General features: G+C 50.6%; 1 protein-coding gene across 5 annotated transcripts in view; it reads right to left on the reverse strand.

The window, feature by feature from the left end:
• The window catches only part of ELMO1 (engulfment and cell motility 1), a 422,552-nt gene that overhangs the window by 204,553 nt on the left and 202,141 nt on the right, over nt 1-15,858 (reverse strand). For all 5 annotated transcript variants that reach the window (XM_036230489.1, XM_036230485.1, XM_036230487.1 and 2 more), the window contains exon 14: nt 14,213-14,317. In XM_036230489.1, the coding sequence (XP_036086382.1) occupies nt 14,213-14,317 (105 nt within the window). The remainder of the gene's footprint in view (nt 1-14,212; nt 14,318-15,858) is intronic.

The raw sequence follows: 15,858 nt of genomic DNA on the forward strand, positions 1-15,858 counted from the left end.
CTGGAGGCCTCCTTGGCACGCTGCTTCGACTCCGACGAAGGGTCACATGAAGCACAGTGGTCCCCTCACGGGCCGCCAAAGACGGCGTATGAACTGGCGCTGCGTTCTCCCCAAAGAGAAGGGATCGCCCGTCTTGCCCCAATTCTGACACGAAGTCACTGTGGGAAGCTCAGTAATGTAAATGGCCCGAGCAAAGACCGTGTGAGTTTGCACAAGGCATGCCATCTCTTTGCGAGATGTACAAAAGGGCCATGAAACCCACTTCGTGGGACAGCCGTGTGTCTGAAATCACAACACAGAGGCAAAGGGCCTGAAACAGACTGGACGGAGTTGGTGTTATCTCTGTAGTGCCCCCCCCCTTCTTATCCCTGTGTGGCCCTTGGTCTACACCTCGTACAGCACTTTCACCAGCAACTAAACCAAAATCGTGAAGACAGTGAAACTGGGTCTCTGGTGACAGCCTCTGGGGACACATGAAAGTCAGCCAGAGCCCCTCCCATCTTTTCAGCATTCGAAGCATATAAATAAAGTCGTAATGTCATCTCCCACTTACGCCAGAAACCCAAGAAGGAAGTCCCGTGTGCATGCACTCAGCGGACTCTTCCACGGGACTACAGGGCGCCACGAGGGTGGGCAAGGACACGGGAGAAGGAGTCAGGGCCAGACGGTGTGGGTGATAAGTCCCAATCCTGAATAGTTATGGCCGGCATCGGACACCCACCCTCAGAGGCTCGTCACCCCCACGAGCTCTGCGGAAACCTGTCTCCTCATCCACTGGAGGGAATGCCAGCCTTCTCACATGTTCAGCCAACCAACCAACCGACAACTCACCCAAAAGCCTCCTCCGTGTCCGCGAGCTCCCCAGCCGCAACACGGGAGTGGCTTCGTGTTAACAACGGAATCATGGGGCGCCCCAGAAGGGAGCACCAGTCCTTAGAGCTCATCGCCAAGCCCGAGGCCTCTTCCGAAGTCAAAGCGTAAGCCGCGCGGGGGGTCATCTCACGGAGGCGTGGGGGCCACCAGGGAGCCGCTTCCGCTATGTGCCCCCTTCGTTCCAACTCGAACGGTGGTCGGCCCCAGAGCACCAGAGACAAGCGTGCGCAGGAGCACTGAGCCGCCTCAAGGGGGCTGCACCAGAGCTCAATGGTGATCATGGATTTCGAGCAAGTTCATAAAATCCAGCAAACAAGCCAGAGCCCTCATCCGATGATTTCAAATGGGCAGAGAACAAAGAACACTGCAATTATAGAAAGTATGCCCAGCAGGAAAACGAACCGGAACGCATCGGAACACAGGGCTGCCAGCCCACCTGCTCCGCCGCCCCCATTTCACAGATAAGGGGACTGAGCGTTAAGGTGCAGACAAGGGAATAGAGCCAGGTAGGTAGTTGCTAATATTCATCGAGGGCATTCAACACCCAGGCCTTGTTCTAAATGCTTTCGCTGAGCCTCACTGAAGGCGCGTGAACTACTGCGCCTCCCATGGAGAAACTGAGGCACAAAGCAGGCGCACACTTTGCGTCAGGTCACACAGCACAGAAACCAGCGGAGCCAGCACAGGAACCTGGGTGGCCGACCTCAGAGCTCACTGATTCCTACTGAAACACCTTCTACCTGTTCCTACTGAGAAAAGAGAGGACGGAACGGTGCTCACGCTTTGAGCAGGAAAGACCTTAACATGGTCACAGACGAGTCGATGGCCCTGAGGCTCTGGACACAGATGACTTTCCTGGACCTATTTCATACACTTTCCCTAACCTAAGTTTTCTCCTATAAAAATGGGGGGGGTGGGGTGAGGGGGGGAAATATCCACCCACTAAGGATTGCAAAGATTAAATTAAAAAAAAAAAAACAGAGATGGAGGTCTCTGGGCGCCTGGGACATGTCACACGCTCAACGGTGAGGACAGCTGACCTACTACTGCTACAATAATTATACGACCTCTTGCTCCGGGGTGTGTCATTCGCTTTATGACATTCTTATAGCTCTATGGCAAAGCCATTGGAAACACACACACATGCACGCACGCACACATGCACACACGCATGCACATGAAAGAAAACACAACCGCTACAGAGATTATTAATCTTGTTCTTTGGCAAAGTAAAAACTTCAGGTGGAATAAACATTATTTCCGACACAGACGGGCTTCTGAGGTTCTTTCGAACAGTGGCTCCCACACTCGAGTGGGCATCAACAGGGGAGTCGTGAAGACTGCCGACCTGCTCCCCCAAAGCCTGAGTCAGCAAGTCTGGGGTGGAACCCGAAAACATACGCGGGCAAGTAAACCAAACCCTAAATTCTTCTGAGACACTGGGGTAATTGAGGCAGGGAAAGTTAGCAAGGCTTTTTAGAGACATTCTCTAAAAAAAAAAAAAAAAGGAAGCTCCACCCACACACCTTCCCAGATCCACGATCTGCCGTTTGGAGAGAGGCGGCCGTCTGCGGTGTGTCCAGGGCTGATGCACGAGCCAGGCCTCGCGGCCTTTGGACAGAGCCAATGGCGCCAAGCAGTGGGGCTATCGCCCCTGAGTTAAGAGTGTGACCAGGAAAAGAGCTCTCAAAGCAGAGTGAGCGAAACCTAAAGCACTGTTTCCGAGGACAGGAAAACAGCAGTGTCCCAGGAAAAAGACAAGAAGAGAGCATACGGGGTCAGATCGGTGAAAAACTCGGAGTGGAAGGCGCAAACAGGGGGCCAGAATAAACGACAATCGGGACCAGCGAGAAGAACGGTGTAAAACCCAGCCGACGAGGGGAACTCTTCCAGAACAGAATGAGGCGATCGCACGTACAGAGGCATAACAAAAGCCATAAATATAAAATGGCAAGGAATTGACTGAATAATGGTGCAGTAATTAAAGCCTGGAGGTTCATAATAGACCTCGAATTGAACATTAATCAACCACAAAGAAACGCTGCCTGCGCCTTGATCGAGGGCGACATGAAAGCGGGGTGTAGGAGCCCCCCACGCACCCACGGCCGCGCGCCGCTGCGACGCTCCGCCTCTGGGCCTGAGGCTGGGTAATGCAGGGAGGGGGAGCGGTAAATACCAGCGGGGGGCTCGTGTCTGTGCTCGCACAGTGACCTGATGCCGGTGCAGCAGAGAACGTGGGTGAGGAGACCCCGTCTCTCCCAGGACACGGGCCCGCCGATAGTACAGGGGTGGCAGGCACCTGCGGCCGTCACGACCGGCGTGGAGAGGCTACCTCCTGTTTATTTGACGGCGTGGCTCTCTCCCTTGAACTTGCATTAGAATCATCTGGAAGCTTATTAAAACACAGGCTGCTGGGCCCCACCCCGGGGCTCTGGAGTACTCAGTTCTGGAGTGAGCCTGGGAATCCGCATTTCTAAGTTCCCAGGTGATGTGGATGCTGCTAGTTCGGGACCACACTTCACGAACCACTGATTCAAAGAGACGCCAGGTCGCTACCCCCGGTTTCCATCGCTAGCAATCCTCCTGTTTTTAAAGATGTGGAAAGCGATGAGAGTGGCCAGAAGAAGAAATAAATCTGATTTTGGTGTTTGCTTGTTTGTTCTGATGTGACCAATAAATATCACTAACGAGAGTTAAAATCCAGAGAGAATGTGGGCCGGTAGTTGCCCGGCTGGGAGGAGGAGGTACAGGGAGTGACTGCCTAATGGGTACGGGGTCCCTTTTGGGGTGATGATGGTGCCTAGACAGATAGAGGTAGCGTCTGCATAGCATCGCAAATGCACTAAATATTGTCGTACGGCTCGCTTTGAAACGGTTTATTTTACGCTATGTGAGTTTGACTCGATTAGAAACAGGGGCGCACATGGGGGTGCTTACCGCGTGCTCACTCTGAGGTGTCTGGCTCATCTGGAACTCTCAGGCCGCCGAGGCGGGGCTTACCGGTGAGGAAACCGTGCCTTGGAGCTTGAGGCTCGTGCCTGGCATCTGGCAGCTGAAACGTGACGCTCTGCCATCCCGGGTCCGCAGGAAGACGTCTGCACTGTGTGCTCTGAACCGCTTCCTGGGTGGCATGAATGCTCCCATTTCCAAGCCAGGGGTTAGGCCTGACCAGACGGCGGCACGTTTTTACAGGCGATGGCTGTCAAATGGCCCAGGACGCTAGTCCTACGGGACCCCCAAGGACAGCCTCTTTCTACCCTGGCTCTGCGAGGGGAGGAAAGAACACAGGCCTTGCGAAGCCCCCTGGTGCGGTGTGGCGCCCACGGCTCCCCCGCATTCTGCTCCAGTGCACGCCCACGCACCTCCTCGCGCTGGTGAAAGCTCACCTTTATCACCATCTTGCAGATACAGACGACCCTTGGCCTTCCCAAACTTTGAAGCACTTAACAAATCACCGGAGTGCCTTTGTTAACACGCGGATTCTGATCGAGCTGACGGGGTCGGCCTGAGAGCCTCCGTCTCTAACCAAGGAAGGGTGACGTCGCTGCGCCGAGGACCACACTTCGAAAGGCAAGGTGCTCTACGTCCCCGGATCTGTCGTCTCTGCTCTAGCCCCTCTCTCCCGCACACCTGTTGATTTGTCTGTTCGACGAGTGTTTCTTTAAGCATTTACTATTGCTAAGTGACTCACTAGATGCTAAAAACACACACAGGTGAACAAACGACCATCTTTCGGGGTTCGCCATCTATCTGGAAGACACGAGGAGGTGGGATGCGTAGGGTGGTCAGACTTTCACTTGCGACGGTCCCCGTTTGCGTCCACTGTGTAATGTGCATGTTTACAGGGAAGTGCTCCTTTCCGTGACGCACGTGCGTGGGGGAAGCGATGGGCAGGCAGGGCGGGCTTCGCGCAGAAGGCCCGAGGCTCCGAGAGAAGGCACTGATTCCAGACTCGCTCCCGAGGTATCTTTTTAACATTCCAAACCAGAGGTGAGCCATGGAGTGTAATAAAGATTAATTGCGGCTTGGAAATAGAAGCTTAATGAAGTCAGAGACGCCCCTCTGCATTTGGGGCAATATTAGCAATAAATCACCAGATCGCAGGGCAGAGTTTTGACTCGCTCAGCCACCGCGTCTCTGAATACAAATGCCTCCCCGTCTCCTGCCGCGGAATGCAAAGACACCACGATGCTGGCGTCGTCTGACAGCCGCTGTTGGATGAAAAATTAGGCTCGACATTTCTCAAGCCTGATTTCTTACTGAGAAACTGTCACCACTGTCTTAACAGTTATTGGAGTCTGAGAGCCAAGTGGCGCTCCACACATATATTCTGAAACGTATGTGGAAATAACTCGGTTTACTATATGAACACGCATTCGAGGAGAGGCAGTGATAAAATACGTTCCTGTAAGTCGAATCACGCCTCGCTTTCTCACTCAGCTCGTCGATTCGTAAATTCACCCTGGTTTTGGGGAATGGGCCGAGGGGATGGGAAGGGGAGCAGAGAGACCTGTTTCCTGTCACCCTCTTCCGGACAAGACCAAATCAACCTTTTCTGAAACACTTTCAAACAGAAAATGTTAATTTTCTGAGTACATAATTCCTGACACACATTAAATTAGCTACAATAGGAAAACCGAAACCTAATTAAGAAATTAGGCCAAACCCTGCTTTACTTACATTCAAAGGCATACGCAAAGGAAATCTTTCTTCTGTTAAATCTAGCCTTCTAAATGGACTTCATCTCATTATATCTCATTCTGTATAAGCACCCCAAATCTTGGCTACTTGTGCTAACGGAGAGGTCGCTTCGTGGGACGGCCCTCGGGCAGGGCACATCCGGCTGGGGTTCTCCTGTATGGACACTGCACCCCCTGGCCCCTCCTGCACCTGGCCGAGTTTTCTTCTGCTTCCGACCCAACCCAATGAGCTTCTCCATAAAGCTGCGCCATTCCCCCCTCTGAAACCCCACGGCCCTCCACCTACGTCTTTCTCACAGCGGTTTTCACTTTCTGCCGCACATTATGGAGAAGCACGTGCGCCTTACAACCCCAGGGAGGGCAGAGCCCTCGCGGTCAGAGCTGCGTCTCCGTCACTGGCGGCTCGCACGGCCACGGAGTCGCACACGCGCTCGGCACTTCTGAACGAAACGGCGATTGAGCGAGTGAATGAACGCCACGGGACACAACTCCGGCCTCTCGCTGGGATGGCAGTGCCACCAAGGGTCCAGCGGGCACCTCTGTCCATGATGGTAACACCAGCTTGTCTGGTTCTACGGCGAGAGTTTCCATAACTTGCCATTTCTGTACACTCGCAAGCATCGTAACTGAGTTACAACCGTCGTCTTCTCCCCCGTCATCCTTCTTCCCCGCTGGCTTTCCCTGTGGATCGTACCAGAAGCAATGGCTTCTGCGATGCTCCCGGCAACCTCCCCACCTCACCCCTTCCTTCATCGTGGGCGCGCTCAGGACCCAGAAGTTACTCAGCGGGGGTTGGAACACGTAGCCACGCTCGGAAGCCGCGTCGTGGAAGAAAAGTCACTTAGAAACTACCCGCGTCCCCGGCATGTGCTTGGTGCGCCCCTCGTGAGGGCGCTGAAGGACCAACTAAGAAGCCGGTCCTCGCCGGGCCTGCGCCCAGGTTTCGCAGGTCTGTTTAGGGAAACTGCACTCACCTTTGCGCATCGCGAAAGCAAACATTTACAGCGCCTCGGGATGTGTGAAAAATGTCCGTTGTATGTTTATGGAAACACTTGGCAAGTCTCTGCTCTAAATGCTTCCTGTAAATACCGTGAGTGAGAATCAGCAGGAAAAAAGTCTGAGATGACGGGGAGCGGCTTCCCCAGCACAGGAAGCCGTGCGTCTGTGGACCCCACTTCTTACCCTCCTGTTACTAGGACCGAGGAGCCCTCAATCTGGGTGTGGGTGGCTGGGGAGGAGAAAGCTGCGAAGGGTCCGAGGGCTGGCACCCCACGATGGAGCGCTGAAAGAGAAGGCCACCTGTGTTTCCTAGGCGATGGTGCCCCGGGGTCCCCGCCCCTCCATGCACCCTGGGCGCCAGTTCCTAAGGGATGACGGGGAGCACAGGGGGCACTGAGGCAGGGGCCGAGAAAGGGGGAGCGAGTCAGTGGGAGCAGCACGTGCAAAGGTCCCGTGGCACACAGCATCACCATTCAAGAACGAACACAGTCACATGAATGCAATTTAAAAACGAAAGTCGGCGGTGCTTCACCCAAGTATAGGCATCCGTGTATCTGCAGCAAGGTCATTTGGGATGAGCCAGTGTAGCTGCTAAGCTGGTTTCCAGGATGGACAAAGGGCAGAAGGACAGTCGCAGCCAGGGAGCCGAGACCATGTTCTAGATGGACACCTATTTCTGCGGCTTCCTTCCTCGGGGCGAATGGCAATCCAGCCGGAAGGCAGGACAGCAGGATGCACGTGGTTGGGGGTTCCCCTTCGGGCATCTGCAGAGTGCCTTCTGGGTTCCCACCGCTGCTCTGGCTGCCGAGACACGCCGGGGACACCACACACAGGCCCCGTCCTCATGGAGCTCGCGCGCTTGTGCGGGGGAGCAGGGCAGAGACAGAGAGGGGACTTTACGGGACGTGAACGAGCCCTGCGTTTGGAGGTAAACCAAGGGCGTGCTGCGGGCATGGAACCAAAGGATGGAATTACCACCTCGTATTTGGTGGCGACGGAAGGCCACTCGGAGGAAGTGGCGGCGGGAGCCACCTAGCTAAACTGGGGAGCAGCTTCCCCAGACAGGAAGCAGCAAGTGCAAGGCCCAGAGGCCGGAGTGTGCCTGGTATGTTCAAGGTCAACAAGGATGCCGTGAGCTAAACTGCATCCGCCTCCCCACTGAATCCATACGTGGTTTTAATATTTTTCCTACTAAAAAGTCAAGGAGGGAACTTCCGGTTTCTGGTTGACATGTAAAAAGCTTGGAAATTGTCTCTCCCACACTTACAGTAAGAAAAAAACTGAACAAACTGAAAATCAACACCTCTCCTTACTCCCATCAGAAAATTGAGATCACCCGGCAAACCGTCACCCTCAAACCCGCAGAAACAGGAAAATACAGAGGATCACAACTCGCTGCGTGTAGAAGTCGCTGCTAGAGCCTGATAGAAATACTGAAATGGTAATTGAGTAATTGCTAGAGATTGGAGATGGATTAGCTCAAGAGATAACACCGCTGGAGGCCCAGCCTTAGAGGGGTTTTCCCTTTCACAAGGAACAGCCCCCTAGAGCCCTGCCAGTTCTCCAGGCGAGCGTCAAGGGAAGAGTGCCTCTCGCTTTGATCTGGGGGAGGGAGAAGTGACCGTGTTAGAATAAGTACAGAGCTCTCATTCTTTTTGATCATGGCCTGTCCTCAAGAGAAACTATTTTACTGGAACCTAAACTTCCTAGGTTGACCAACCCGGGGGAAGAAAAATGCCCAAGCCCCGCCATGTTCAGCCTTCTTCTCTCACGCAGAAGCGGAACGGAGCTGAGAAGAGCTTGAGAAGGGCACAGGCTCATTAAAAGACCGAGACCCAACCACAGGACTTCGGACGTTCCCTGCACCCACTCTCTCTGTCGCATAAATAGGACTCTTGTACAGGAAGAGGAGATCACAGCTAAAGACCTACAAGCTGCAGACCCTGTTGAAGAAGGAGTTTCTACGGAAACACGAAGACCACAGAAGAGACAATGACCAGGACGCCAGAGGAAATTGCAGCCTCTGACACCTGCATCCACCGCAGACAGTAAACACAAGCTAATTCCTAGCCGTGTAAACACAAAACCTCACACTGAAGGCCTACTTATCTCGGTTATTGTTACCCAATACATCCCATCCAATGGAAAAGTACCACTGCAATTAGAGCAGAAAGGGGGAAAAGCAATGGCAAGCCCTTAGCACGGCAGCGACTGAGCTCTGCACGGGGAAGGTAAACATGCACAGTTAGACGTGGAAGCCTCATCGATGACGGCGGAAGGGAGGCGGCGTGTCCCGGAGCGCACACGCGGCGAATGTTTATTTGTTCAACCAGCGCAGTGAGACGCAGAAACGGACAACGTGAACCGGGAGAGAACCAGTTTGGAGAGAGAACGGGAAGACATCTCCAGGTCTAAGACAGGGTGGTGGCTGTTGGCTACAGGCATCACGGGCACTCTAGCGAGTGTCACCCACACGTGAGGCCGTCCGTGGTCTCTAACCTTGAAATTCACCCTGGGCTTCGACTGGCGGTGTGTCGGCTGCATATAGTGCACTGTGTAGCTTGGTTTCGTTTTTTTTTTTTTTTTCCTCATGCAATCCATCGCTGTGTTTTAAAGTCTCACCATGTTTCAATATTTAAAAAACAGAACAAAATCAGAAAAAAGCCTTCAGGTACTGCTAAGTAAAAATTCTGAACCTCACACCCAGCTCGGGCTGGGAGAGAAGCAGAATGAAACAGATCACCGCCATGTCGAGGCCCGCTTTAGATTTCAGGAACCGAATCCAGTACCAAAATCAGGGGTCGGGAACACACAGTGCACAGCGCTGGATCCAGAGTCACAGACGTACGTGCGACCCGCCCCCCTCAGACGAGGGGTCTTCTGAGACGAAACCAAGCTCATGAAGAACGCTGAGCTCATCCCGAGGCCTGAAATGCTCCATTCAGACCCTTGGCTGTGGAGCCAGAAATTGTGCGCCCAGCGCAATTAGGAAATCTAATCACATGTATTCACACTCTCAAGGGCGTCCTGATGATCTGCCAGTGACAGCTCAGGTGGCCACAGTCAACGAAATTAATGCCACTATTTTTAATGCATGAAAAAAAAAAAAAAAACAACTGTACGTAAAAACAAGCCTCCAAACTGTGGACCTTGGTCAAAGAAACAATAAACGTGAAAGCGAGGAATGAAGTATTTAAAGGAATTATTAGACAAAGAGTCATTTTAAAGTCCCAGCAAGGCTGTGCCTTCAGGTCCCTGTTATTCTAAATCGATTCTGTGCTCCAGATCACCTAGAAGGAATATGCCACTCAAACCAAAAAAAGGCTCCTTTACACAGAACTTGTGTTTAACTGGCAACATATAATTTCATTAAAAAAAAAAAGAAGAAGAATTAAGAGCAATCGCTGCTGAAGCCATTTCAGGGACAAGGGGAGGGGAGGATCTGTCAGCACCATGGGAACAAAAAAATGATGTGCCGCCAAGCTTCGTTCCAATCATTTGCTTCATAGTTAAGTTTAATTACACATTACACACTGTCCTGTAATTACGTCGCTTAGGAAACTGCCAATTTCCCCCTCGAAATGTTAAAAGTTCCTTAATTTATTTTAAAGGCTCAGCGTTGCCTCCAGCAGCACCCGCCTTAGTGCGCATAGGATATGTGGCTCCCGTTCCCTTTAAATGCAGGCTGGCGGGCAGCGAGGGGCCCACGTGGGGCCTGCCGTACGGTGTGGAGGGCAGACTGTGTGCAGAGACCCGAGAACACTGGCCCGGCATATTTATAATACGATCCGACGGCTTTTTTTCCTTTAAAATGTACAAGTGGGGAATTTGAAACACGTGCTTATTGCTTTTCCCTATGCTTGGGAGGTCGAAATGAAAGTCCTCTACTCTCAGCCGGAGAATAAACAGTGAGCACACGATGGAGCCCCTGCTCTCCCGGAGCTGACGTCGAGGACGGAACGACAGCCAGCACTGAGCATGTAAGCATGAAACCCCCAGGAGGTGGGATGGTCATCGGCTATGAACCGGGCAAGGGACGAGGCGATCGCAACGGTCTGAGCATCGACCGTGTGCTGACGATGCATTCGGAGCTTCGCGGAGGTCACTCTGCACACCACCAGCATCTGCGGCCACTAACTCGAGTCCTTCAGGCACCAGGCAGATTGCGAGAACGCCCGAAGCAGCCAGACATGCTCCAGTAGGGAGTTCTGGGCTCGCGGTGATTTGGAGACGGAGTGCGTGCCCGGCCTCCAGCAAGTCCATCGTCTTGCCTTTAAAAGTACTGTGCCAGCTGGGCCACACACATCCATCCACAGGACTCACCTGAACGGTGGCTGCCTTCCCTACATGCATCTACAAACCCCCGAGGACACAGGCTATGAACACCGGAAGCAGACTAGTTAGTTTTGAATTCAGCCCTGGCACGCCCTCAGCCGTGCGATCTCGGGCAAAGCACCTAACCTCTCTGTGTGCCGGTTTCTCCTTCTGTAAAATGGAAATAAAACAGTGCTGATGCTCTAGGGCCGTGGCGAGAAATCATTGAACGTGCTTAGCACAGTCGTCATCTCACAGCGAGCTAGGAGATAATGACGTTTATGACCTCTGACACAAGAGAGAGAAGTTAAAAGAGTTTCCCCAAAATGGCTTTGAACTCGAGGTGGACCTTAATGGACAGAGATCTACGAACTGGAAGGACATGGTCGGAAGACTGTCTTATCCTCCCATCGCTAGATGCGTTGATGGAAAGATGACGCGTAAGGCGTCACGTACTCAAAACACGTAAAGGCTTCGAAGACAGCGGCGTTGCCCACACTGGGCCATCATCCCACAGAGGTTTCCTCTCCGCACGGCCTCAAGCCCAGGCCTCCCACGCCCCTCGTGAGTTAGGGTCCAGACCAACATTCCTTCCGACCATTTTTTAAAGTGTTTTTTCCTCTGTATACATCACGAGGAGGAAGAGTCCATTGAAAGGGTTTGAAATGATGCTCACACACTTTAAACTTTTCATCTTTTAAAAAATGGCTATAATGAAAGAACCGCAAGCAAATAATTCTTAGGTGCAAATATCCATCTCTTCCCATAATTTACCTCACTCGATGTGTTATAAATATTTGCTCTGATTTGGTATAATACTAGAAACATGCGTATGCTCTGGCACATGACTGTACAAAAACATCGTAATTAATCTTATTTTAAAAGGGATTTCTATTTTTCTCCTCTTAGGAAATTCATTATTTTCTATCATAGTCACCCGTGTGCAAAGATATTCCAGCTGGATGAAACATTCATCATAAATTATGAGGGATGTTGAGGCAGGGACCACAGGGCCCATAAGAACAAGGAGTTTCCAGAATTTATTTTTTTATTTTGTTACTGGAGGCCCTGTTGTTGTATAAATTCTGTAGTTATCTGGGGGATAGCCTCATTAAATATACATCTTGTTTATGACACGGTGTCACCTGAAGATAGAGGAGACCCACGCAAGAGAGGCCACGTTTGTCCCATCCCATATTGATCCCACACCAGAATATTTTTCTAAAAAAGTAGTGCCGTTGTTTAAAATTAGGTCTCTGGGAAAGGAAGCAAGTCCTAAGTGATTCTGATTATAATTAAATATGATGATGCTTCACAAAACAGTATACTGTGAAGAACGGCAAGGAAAACATCAGGAAAGGCGCACTTCTGAGAAAATAACGGGCTCCGCAGTTACAGGAATATCCACCGAAAAGAAGAAGTGCATGTGGACGAAGAGGACCACATTTTTCTTTACAGATAGGTTCTTCTTTTAAGTCCCTATTAGATGTAAAGTTCTGTCACGTTTCCATGGCATCGACTTGTAACAGTTTAGAGAATGCGCTGAGGAAAATGAGCTTAAAACATTGAATTCCTTTTCATAAGACATATGCTTCTCAGGTAATTAACAATACAGAAAGCATCGGTAGGCTCTAATGTCAGAAACAGTCATCCACAAACATTAATCATTAGAGCTAAATTCAATTTCCACGTTGTTGCTGCTTTCCACACGCAAATCTCTAAGGCTGTATTACACGGCATCTCAGAAATATTGATTTACTACTGGGAGAGCAGATGACAATCCTAAAAAAAGCAATCTGTGCAATAAATATACATGTATTATAAGCCAAATGAAACTTTTATAAAAAAAATGTTCTTCGCAACATTGCTGTACGCCTTAAACGTATGTAGTGATATATATCGATTATTTCTCAATAAAACTGGAAAAAGGAAAATAATTTTATTACTGAAGACTGTATTTCTTACCAAGCATCTGATCCCACACCTTTCAGAGAAATGCATAAAATTCTTTATATATTAAATATTAAATATTACCAATAACATTTCCATGTAAGTCAAAGATTATCCAATTACCTATATAGAAAAACACATAAAGCTAAAATACGGCGCCTGCAAGGAACCCAGAGGCCTGACATGACGTTTTCAAAGAGGTCACCAGTGGGCAGGACAATTTTTCCCTGTGTGGACTGTCCCACGTTTGACGGGTTGTGGCCAGCAGCACCCCACTGGGCATGGTGACTACCAAAGGAACACGGCCGCGCATTTCCAACACCCTCCCCGCCACCCCGCCCCTGGGGTGGACGCTGCTCCCTTGTTTAGAGAAGAAACTTTGGCTCAGATCAAAAGCGACTGCCCACATGCCCCATCACTAGAGAACAGCGCCAGGTCTCAAACCTCAGTCTCCGGAAGGCTGGTGCCACCCAGAGGGATCCAGCAGAAGACGTAAGAGTAACAGCCTCTGCTCTTAGTCTGAGTTCAGCCTCGCTCGTCCCGCGTTAGACGGGTTATTCATCGACTGTCTCCTGAGCTGACATCTAGCCATCCTTCCAACCGCTCATCGGTTAGTTCCCTTGTCCCATTTACCCGTATCCTCCTCCATCTCGACCTTGGATCGGTGAACCTCGCCCCAACTGAACCTGGACTCTTCCTCTCCCTGAGGACGGGTGCCAGGTGCCAGCACGAGTCCAGGAGCGCCGGCGAAGCAGCCCCGAGGTGCCGTCACTGCCCCTCTGCCATCCTTCCCTCGCCTTGGTCTTCCCGCACCTGCCCAATCAGCGGCTGGCGTCTTCCATTCTCCTCTGCCCCACCCACGAAGGGTCTGCTTGGGTAGCTGGAGTTCCCCTGGTCTGTTAGGAACTCCCCTTCTCTCCCCGCTTTCCCCCTTCTTCCCCGTCTGTGTGCCTCACTCTATCTCTAGCGTTACACAGAGCAGAAGCGCAGCCAGAGAGGGTCCTGGACCCCTTCTCCAGTCGGAGAAGCCCGAGGGTTTCCACTAAGTTGGAATCCTGCGCGTTTGGGAGACAGTGCACTTTTCCTCTTTGTCATTTAAGCCTAAGAGTTTTTATCATAATTAAATATCAAGCCATATAAAATATTTTTTTCTAATACATTTTTTTAAAAATATGTAATCATATGAAAAGTACTTGCAGGTTTAAAATCTTTATTCCGGGGCCCCTGATTGATTTCATTTCATTTTAATTTTTACAATACTGAGTAAGGAGAGCCAAAAATCTTGGGCCAGTCATCTAAAGCTAAAGCCTGTAAGCTGGACCTTCGGATTTGGCGGGAAACCCACCGGGGCCGGCAGGAGGGGCCCGCGTGCTTACCCGGATGTAGGCATCCTGGTGGTGCTTGGCGAAGTACAGCATGTTGTCCAGCGCTAGCATCCCGGGAGGGGTCTGGGTGAAGTCCATGGCGGGGTTGACGTGGTTCTGTGATCAAAACAAAACGTTCGATCGGGTTAATGCTTCAGCAGACTTCACCCTCTGGTTCCTTCCGCAAGACCAAAGCATCGCAAGACAAACTCCAAGTAATCGAGTGGCATGACATTTTCTGTCTCCATGTATGCCTGCCTGCAGGGGGCGCAATGAGGCTTCTCTACAGGTGCGGCAAGACCAGCTTTGTACCTGGGGGTTAGGAATCTCAGCTGAAGGTCAAAACACAGGATTGCTCTTAGACGTGTGACCCTGCAGGAATAACGTCAAAGCTCTGCTTCTGACTGCAGAGCTGCGGCGGGACCAACGACGTCTGGGGAGAGAGACCCCAGCTGGAGCCACGCCTCTGCCATTGCCCTTTCTGCCTGAGCTGTCTCGTCTTCAGGTGTGAGGGTTTGGCATGGCCGCCATGCCCATGGGCTCCACGAACTGTCCAGAGTGACAGTCTCCAGGCCTTCGGGCTCAGACACTTGATCAAATCCATCTGCCTACTCAGGAAGTGTTCTGGCCTTGTGGTCTCCACACACAGTGCTGAGAACCAGGAAAACTAAATTATAGTGACGAATACACCCAGCAGATTTTCCACGTGCTCAGGGTCACCCGGTAAACACCGCAAGACTTGTTCGGGGCAGCAAACCACTCTCCACTGTTAGTTGTCAAAATGATAACCAAGATCTATCTTGAAAATTCACATCTAAATGATAAATGATTTACAGGCAGTCAGGTTTAAGAAATGAAAAGAAATTTTAAAGAGCTATTGCAGAAAAAAAAGCTTTTACCTTATAATCTAGTTATTTATATGAAACTATTTTTGTTTTGTTCCTGAATACATCTGAATAAACAGCCCAAATCTCTGACCTGCCAGGGACATTTTGGTTAACTGCAATTTTTTTCAAGGTTCAAACAACCCATACTTTCGTCATTGTTTAAGAGTGCTGTCTTTTCCATGCTGATTCGAAAAACTATATATGAGCTAAACTACAAAAAATCAGAGGACAGTGGCTCTACCTACTCGTCACAATGCCACAGGGCTGAGAGCGTCCCCATCCACACCTCCACCCCGACCTGGGTCACTGCAGTGACCTCGAATTTTTATTTGGACATTCTATTCTGATTCATTCATTAGAACGTTGGAAAGTTTCTTTTCTTTTTTTTTTTAAACATCACTTAGGAGAAGAGAGAGACATCTCATAAAATAAACAATTGTAACAAAAATGAAAACCGCTGGACACATCGAATACAGTACGGTTCAATTTGAATCTGATACTTATTGGAGTAAGGAGAGCCAGGTTTGTGTTCCACAGTGGGAGTAGAACCGAAATGCTGCGGATGATCTTGAGATTTCACCTAAAAGGTAACTTGCGATGAAAGATTTTATAATATTTTTAGTTCTCTAGAAGAGAAGAGCGGGACTTCTCCCATTACGCATCGATTTATTACTTTAACTTCGATGTTAGATTTTCGTGAACACGAGTAACATAAGAAAAGTTAGTATTTGCTGAGCACGTTCCGGGGGCCAGCGCCAGTGTGACTTACAT

The sequence above is a fragment of the Rousettus aegyptiacus genome, unplaced genomic scaffold (assembly GCF_014176215.1).
Source record: "Rousettus aegyptiacus isolate mRouAeg1 unplaced genomic scaffold, mRouAeg1.p scaffold_m13_p_13, whole genome shotgun sequence".
NCBI classification, from domain to species: domain Eukaryota; kingdom Metazoa; phylum Chordata; class Mammalia; order Chiroptera; family Pteropodidae; genus Rousettus; species Rousettus aegyptiacus.